General features: G+C 53.4%; 1 protein-coding gene across 1 annotated transcript in view; it reads left to right on the forward strand.

Moving 5' to 3' along the window:
- Positions 1-2,196, forward strand: part of DRGX (dorsal root ganglia homeobox) — a 28,684-nt gene extending 26,488 nt beyond the window's left edge. The window contains exon 6 of the mRNA XM_059172617.1: positions 1,931-2,196. Coding sequence (XP_059028600.1) covers positions 1,931-2,196 — 266 coding nt within the window. The remainder of the gene's footprint in view (positions 1-1,930) is intronic.
- Positions 2,197-8,432: the final 6,236 nt, after the last annotated feature.

An 8,432-nucleotide genomic window follows, 5' to 3' on the forward strand; every position in this document is an offset into this window, starting at 1 on the left:
TGCCCTCCCTTGTCAGAAGGTTGCCCACCCATGTGCAGCCAGTGGGCATAGTGGACCCAGGTCTCAGGCCTTAGGGGTAGGCACTAGCCCCCAACTGCCCTTGGCAGGATCATGGTGGTCCATCTCTGGCTCCCCTGGGGGACTCTGGCTTTCGAGCTGGTCTGGGGTGACTGGGTGGGGAGGGGCATGGAGCAGTGGGGATGGGCCTGTCCGGCAGGGATCACACAAGGCGGCCCACCACTTGTCCTGTGTTGGGAGCTCAGAAAATCTCTCAAAGTATGTCATGCTGCCAACTGAGTCTGGGGGCAAAGTCAGTGTGACTCCTGCCCCCACACCTGCACAGAAAATCTCTCAAAGTATGTCATGCTGCCAACCAGGTCTGGGGGCAAAGTCTGTGTGACTCCTGCCCCCACACCTGCCTGGGGTTGGCAGGTGGAACACACAGGTGTCCCTCAAGGAACAGGGGTGGTGCCAGCCCTGCTGAGCTCTGCTCATGTCTCCCCTCAGAACTCAGATGGGGCAGCAAGACCACGAGGTTCCAGACTCTCCCCATCCTCCTCCTCCACAGGCATGCCCCCTCCCCACACACAACATTCTCTGTTTGCCCCCATCTTAGGAATGGCCCCTCTGTTCATTTGGATGTGGAGTTGAGCCAAGCCACTTTCCCCGAGGACTGCTTTACCCCCCAGCCTTCCCACCCTGTCCCCGATGCAGAGAAGCCCGCAGCACTCTCTACTCTGACCTGCTGAGGTTTCCTTGCCCTGAATCCTGCAGTCTGGTCTTGATGACCTTGACCTGCCTGCTTCTGCCCTCAACTGTGGTCTCTGGCTTCGGTCAGTCTAAACACCCTGTTATTCCCTGAACTGGTGACTTCTAGTTCTACGTCCGTGCCTTTGCACTGCTCTTCTCCTTGGCTGCGTGCTCTTTCCCGTGGCTGTCACCCTGATGGATTGCCCTCAGGTCTCTGCCAAGCACCATCCGTGTTTTCCATAGCATGTGTCACCACCTGCCTTTGTATCAGGGACTCAGGGTTCCGGTGTGACTCTCCACTAGACCTGCACTGGTGAGGTGGGGTCCTGCTGCATTGTTCTTGGTGGTGGTCACTAGGGTCTAGAAGAGTGCTGGGTGCTCACAGAGAGTCGTTGAATAAATACATGGTTGAGGATGACCCATCAAGAGGGAGGACCCTCAAACTGAGCCTGGCAGAGGGGTGAGCTCAGTGTGTGTCTGGGTTGGTTTATACCCTCTGGCCAGCTGGTCGGGGGCCACGCCATTGCTCCCAAGCCCCCCGTTCCATGCATCGGACCTATGCTAAGTGCTTTCCAAACTGATTCCTTTAGAGGTTCTTAAAACTCAGTTCACAGTGCCCTGAGGGTCTCCGTTAATTTTTCATGACTCTCTTGGGCCCTTGGAAATACCTAACAGTTTTGTTCATTAAATGATTAGGTCTAAGCAGCTCAGTGAGTATTAATGTCCTGGCAACTTAGGAGCCGCTTGAAAAATGGTGGGGCTCCCTTTTGTCTTCAAAGGTTAAAAACGTCCCTACAGTGCCCCCGTGAGTTCTCATGGGTGCTTCGGCACCTAGTTTGGGGAGTGTGGGATTTCTTCACTGGCTCCTCATAACGATCCTGGGAGGTAGGTATCTTCCCATTTTGCAGAAAGTTAAGCCAAGACATTGGCCTAAGGCCGCCCAGTTGGTCTGTGAGGAAGCAGAACTGGTTAGGTCTTCCCAGCGCTCTGATGATTCCTTGGGTTATCAACCAGATTTCTTGCACTGGGCCCATCTCTGGGGTCCTGAGCACCTGTCATGTCACCTCTCCCTTTAGGATTCTGAGCCAAAACAGAATCGGTTGGCCCCCTCACCCCCAATCATGTCCCAGGAGACAGAATGTAGGCACTGATGCCAGCCTGTTGTTTTTCCTCCTTTCAGGGGGCCCGCTGTGCTCTTGCTGTGTCCCAGACCCTATGGGGCTGTCTTTCCTTCCCACCTACGGCTGCCAGAGCAACCGCACGGCCAGCGTGGCCGCCTTGCGCATGAAGGCCCGCGAGCACTCCGAGGCCGTCCTGCAGTCGGCCAATCTCCTGCCCTCTGCCAGCAGCAGCCCCAGCCCCGCGGCCAAGCCGGCGCCCCCCGATGGCAGCCAGGACAAGAACCCTCCCTCCAAGGAACACAGTGAGGGGGACAAGAGTGTATGAGGGTCCCGAGTGTCCAGGCCCGAGGCGCCCTCCCCCCACCCCCTGCTTCTTCCAGCCTCAGCCCCTGTGGAAAACTCTCCAAAAAGCAAAGGAAGTTGCGGCCCAGGGTCTCCTCATGGACTCAGGAAGGGACGTGAGACCCACAGCTCCCTTGGCATCTGGAGAGTGCCTCTGGAGTCCTACCGGCGGGGTTGTGTTGTCCTGGCTTCCGGTGACAAGTCCAGATGGAACTCGTGGGCACCGGAGACCACTCTGTGGTGAGACCCCTGGGGTTTCTATCTGGGCCCAGAAGTGTTGGAAGGAAGTAGAGTTGCTCACCCCCTCAATTTCCTGTCCCTTTCCTGGGCCGCCTTTGAAGGTCTTAACCAACCCAAAGAACTGTGGCGTGGGTCATCCTTGAGAGACGCCCCAGGCTGAGTCTTGTGCTCTAAAGTGGGACTGTGCCCCTTCCATGAAGAACGAGGAGATTGGTGTAATCCCAATGAACTCTTATGGCCCTCCACCGAGATTAGCAGCAATGCCCCCCCCCCCCTTTCTCTTGTTGAAGGATATTAGTTGTAGGCTGAGTTAGTTTATAGAGGGTGAGAAGACATAGGGTGCAGAGGGGTAGGCACAGCCTGTCCTGGGGGGCGCCCGACTGGGCACTTCCAGCCAGGGAGGCTGGGCCAATCAGACAGGCCACGAGCTCTGTGAACTGGGGCCACCATCGTGACGAGCAGGCACTGAGCCAGTGTGGGCTCCCACAACGAAGTCCCCCTGCTGGCCCCACCTCTCTGGACCAGACCTCTAGGTTGGTGGACAGTTAACCAGTGGAAAGCAGTCCTCTGATCTAGAGAATGCCAAGGGTCCTTGGAGCAGGAGAAAGCTCCCACGAACATCTCCGACATCTGTACACATCTGGATGAACGACCTTTCCTCAGGTCCCTGGCACATGGAGGGGCTTCCCCAGTGGTGTTATTTATTGATTTATTTTTTTTACAGAAGGAAAAAAAAAAAAAAGGTAGGAAACAAGAGGAGAATGGTGTATGTGGAGAAATGGAGCACGGGGAACAGGGCTTCCTTGTGGTGCGAAGAGAATTCATTCCAAAGGGCCACATTTTGTAGAGATTTCAGTTTCAATCTCCTGGGTGTGTTTTCTCTCATGTGGATAGTAAACTCGAAGAGATCCAAGGGAAAATGTGCAATAGCGTGAGCTCTGTCACTCCCTGTCAGGGGGTTTGGTACCTGAAAGGTTGCGGTCTTGAACGGCTTACTGATGGCGTTTCCATGCAAACTGTTATTGGTTTTATGACAATTATTTTCCTCTCAGTTATTATAATCAACATGTTCCACCTTCGGATCGCCCTGCTCCCCTTGTCACCCCCCCCACCTAGAATCCCCCCACTGGTACTCCCTGAGTGTAGTGTGCCTCGTTTCTGATGACCGCAAAGCATTTGATAAAATACACTGTCTCTTTAAAAAGAAAAAAAAAAAGTCAGATCTTTCTTCCTGCTGTATTTTGCTTGTTGAGTACCAAGATGAAACGATTTGCCAAAAAGCGGCAGAGTTGCTTCCGTTTCCCTGTAATTACGAATGTTGGGTTGAACGCTGTAAGCTCAAGCCCTTATGTACACTAACTCTTCAATCTAATTGTTTGATTAAACTCGTATTTCCTCCAGAAAGGTACATAAATAAGTGAACTGTTGAGCAAATTAAGAATACTTAACAGCATTGCATCTGAGAAGTAGTTACGCTGATTAAATTTTGTGTCCTTGAGGACTTTCAGGAAATTACTTTTGATCGTCAATAACACAATTAAGTAAACTACACACACATTAGCATGAATAATTGATAAGAAATTATGTATTACCACGAAGCACTGATTTAATAATTCATGAGGCGACACTCTAGTGACTGTGCAAAACTGGATAACATCGAAAAGTCTGCCTGATGTTACTGAAAGAAAGGAGAGAAATCAGCACCAGACCTCTGCAGACACACCGAGTACTTAGTTTTGTTGTACAAAGGCAAAAAGTAACCATGCATGATGTAGTTTCTGTTTGTTGAAATACCTGAATAAATCTAGAAGAGTTAAAAAGAAAGTCAGAAAGAGCCCAGGGTCTCTCTCTTTGTTCCTCCTGGCCCTCGGACTGCAGGCCGGAGTGGAGAAAGTGTTTCTGCTTTGGCAGGCACGCAACTGGAGATCTTTCTGAAGCTTCCAGGAGGAGGGCTCTGTGGCCTTGGCTCAGGAACCTTTGAGCAGATGCGAGGACAAGACCTGGGCTCTGTGTAGGCTGGAGTCTCCCCCTGAGTGCCAGTGCCTGGGGGACTCTGTCCTTCTGTCCTGGGACAGACGGACCGATGGATGAACACGGCCTCGCTGGATCCCCTTCCAGACTGTCCTGGGTGAAGTCTCCCTTCTGGCAGTGAGAACGGCCGTCGATGGAGCCCCTGCAGGCCGTCCCATCTGCAGAAGTTCATAACATGACTACAATAAGGCCGTTGGGCTTCAGGCTGGGAAGGAGGCACGGGTCCCGGGGATTGATTGATTGATTGATTATTATTATTCATTTATTAGTTGCAGCCCTTTGAAGAGCTTTCCTTAATGCACTTCGGGTTATGGGAAAGGAATTGAAGTCACGACAGGGTCAGCAGCCCTCCTCGTTGGGAATGATGAACTGCTGGGGTGCGGATCAGCCATGGGGGTGGCAGGGAGCTGGAGGTGGGCAGCCCTGGGATAGGACAGGATGCTCAGAGGCTCCCTTCTCTGTCCTCCCGTTGCGCTTTATTTAGGAATACCCAGCGCTTGGCCTCTCGATTGCATTGATCTTCCTTATTAATAAATAATCCCCATTTATTAAATTCTGCTACCATCTCATTGCCTGGGACCTTTTCAGAGGTTCATTCATTTAATCCCAGTGACCAATCCACAAGGCGAGTAGCACTATCCCCATTTGACAGACGGGCACGGCAAGGTTGGACAAGTTTTCCAAAGTTACATGGGTGGTGGCCTCCAATGAGAAAAGAGAGAGCTTGGCTTCCTTCTCTGTCACACAAGGAGAGCTAAATTAATGAGTTAAAGAGATTAACTGGGCTCAGTCTTGAAGCCCCAAGATGGGGTAACTAGGGCCAGTTTGTGCAGGTTTGACAGGGAGAGTTGAGGTCACTCAGTTTTGTCTTTGCTTGCTGTCTGTGGGCTTTATCCTAGGCTAGCCTGTGGAGGGGAGAACAAGCCACCCAGCATCTCCCTCTCCTGGGTCCATCCTGGCAGGGGCAGAGGTTAGCCTGGCCCCATTTTATCTGCCCCTGTGCTAGCACGCTTGGCCTTTGCCTCTGTGCCATCCTGTCCAAGGGCAGGCCCAGCAGGGATTCCCAGTGTTGATGGTGCCCGGAACTTCGGGACCTCTCAAACGGCTTTTCCAGCAAGACGGGCATCAAGAAGGGACCAACCATTCCCCATCACAGAAACTCTCTCTTCTTAATTTTCTGGCCTCACCAGAAAAAGAGAAACTTTTATGACTTCAGAACCTGACTGGAGTGCTCTAGAGAGCTCCTACTTGTTCCAAATCCCAGCTCTCATTGGCTGTGTTATCTGGGCAAGTCATTTAACCCCTCAGTGCTTTGGTTCTCCCTTATGGGAAATGAGGATGATAACGGAACCAGGCTTATGAGTTAACTCGATGACATGAGTTAATTGCTCAGTGGTCACGGGCACGGAGGAAGTGCAGTATAAATGCTAGCTCCTGTACCACCAAGCCCAATGCATCTCAAGGGCTAGAAGGCCTTTGGCAGGTAGGAAGCTCATGTTCTCAAGAAGGAAACTTACCTGAGGACACGCCTTCCCCTGGAGGTCTTACTCTCCCACATCCCACAGAATTCACTAAGGAGGTGGGTGTGTATCTTGCCGGCTGGGTCTTGCGTCCTGAGAACTTGGATGGGAGCCCGTGGTGCCTGGAGGCAGATGTAGGCAGCCCGGTGGGGTGGGGGGTAGGAGTGGGGGTGGTCAAGGGAAAGAGAACGTCTCCGTGAGGGCTCTATCAGTGCAAGTAATAGGAACCGCTGAAGGCAGTTTAAGTCAAAAAGTGATCTTATGAGGAGGATACAAGGTATGCCATGTAGCTCAGGACAGCTCAGGTTCTGGCCCTGGGCTCTAGTGGGCCAGGCGCCAGGGACCAGGGGCCATCAGATCCGCCCTTCTGCTTCTCCCTGTCTTTCTCCTGCAGCTCTGCCCTCACTGCTCTGCGGCTCATAGAGCACCTGGCTCAGGCTGACCCTGAGGCAGAGGTTCACTGCGGTTTTGGGCCAGGCATCCACCTCGGGTCCTAGCAGGTGTGGCTAACTGTGTCTGCTTGGCTGTGCCCTGGAAGCGGGGACAGCATTTTCAGATGGGAGGTGCATGATCCGAAGTGTGCGCGCTCCCGGGAGACCGTGCTGGAGGCACACAAGGGCACGGGTATGGCGGAAACAAGCCTGGTGGAGGCAGGTCAAACTCGAGGATGAGATGGGGCCTATCAGAGACTTATAATATTTGTCTTAAAAATGATAACACAGCTCCATTTCTTGGCCCCACTCTTGGACACAGCCAGACCTCAGAGAACCCAGCATGGGTTGGTTTTCTCTCTGGGACTTGGCCAAGCACCCTGGTCGTGATCTCATGTCCAGCACGAGATACTGCAGGGTCAAGGTGGAGGGTGGGCGATGGGGGCGATGCCTGGGCCCCATACCCAAGAAGCTCGTGGATCCCAGGGCTGTGGAACATTCCAGGTGTTCCCTTGTGCCATCTCCAGCTACCTGCCCAGGTCTAACCTGCCCCCTCCAATCTGCCCCCGTCCCCCACCTGCAATGACATCAAAACTCTGGACTCTAAATCTGGGCCCTGGGGCCCTAACACCCTGCAGTGCTATACTAGGACAGCGAGCTGAGTGCTGTCTGGTAGGCCCCAGGCATTTCTAGTCTTTGTGTTCAAGAGGAGTAGGTGCTTCCTTCCCCCCAGTCTAAGCGGTTCTCCTGGACAAGCCGGGCCCAGATGCTCCCTCAGTCCCATGGCAAGAACCAGGATCCATCCCTGAACCCACTAGGAAGGACATTTTAGAAAAGGGCCTGTTCTTGCTTGTACATGGACTTTTTTTTTTTTTTTTTAAGATTTTATTTATTTATTTGATAGAGACACAGCGAGAAAGGGAACACAAGCAGAGGGAGAGGGAGAGGGAGAAGCAGGCTCCCCACTGAGCAGGGAGCCTGACATGGGACTCGATCCCAGTACCCTTTGGTCATGACCTGAGCCAAAGGCAGATGCTCAATGACTAAGCCACCTAGGCGCCCCTGTAGATGGACTTTTAAACCACCTTTTTCTGAGTCACCTCAAAACAAAGCAAGGCATGCTGGTGGAAAGCAGCATCATCTAGGTATCCTAGAAGCAGCTAGGGTCTTCTCTTTGCATTCTGTAGGACAGGGCCGGGGAGGCTGGGACTCAAACTGGAACCTTCTCTTGCTACTGCTGCCTGCCATCTGCTTGCTCTCAGCCTTCGGAGCTGGGAGGTTGGCCCCCGAGGGACCAAACGCCTTCTCTTCAGAGCCTGGCTCCGTGCAGGAGATGGGCTCCTGCTAGTTAGTCCTCTTCCTTAGGTCTTGGCGGCCTGCCGTGGGTTCCCTCGACTCTGCTGGCTCCATCTGGGCTCCAGAACTGGGCCAGCAACCTGGGCACATGGCAGTGCTGGGGCTGTGGCTGCAGACCCTGGCCTGGGTCGGCTGGGTGCCCCAGATGCCATGGAAACCCGTATCCTGGGATGCCTGTGCTGCTGGTGGGAAGAGGTTTGCCAGCTGTTGAATGGCTCTGAGGTCCCGCCTGGGGGATCCTCCAGCTCCAGCAAAGGATTCAGAGAGCGTGGGAGGTGCAGGATGAATTTACCCAAGCTGGGAACCTACAGGGTCAAGGGCTGCCTGGGCAGTGCCAACAGGGCACGTGTTCCTAAGGGGCAAGGCCGCATCCTCTGGTAGCTTTGTGCCTCCACTCGGCAGAGAGGAGCAGCCCTGACCCCACCCCCTGGTTGTGGAGACTCTGCTTTGAGGCCCAGTGCCCCATACATGGTAACACGCCAGTGGGGTCATAGCAGCGTGGGGCAGGCAACACTATTAGCTGTGTGACATCAGGCAAGCTACCTAACCTCTCTGTGCCTAATTTCTTTATCTGTGTTGTGGAAATAATAATCCTAATTTCAACTTCATGAGGTTGTCGTGTGGGTCAAGGGAGATGATGC

This window comes from Mustela lutreola, chromosome 4 (assembly GCF_030435805.1).
Source record: "Mustela lutreola isolate mMusLut2 chromosome 4, mMusLut2.pri, whole genome shotgun sequence".
Lineage (NCBI taxonomy): Eukaryota > Metazoa > Chordata > Mammalia > Carnivora > Mustelidae > Mustela > Mustela lutreola.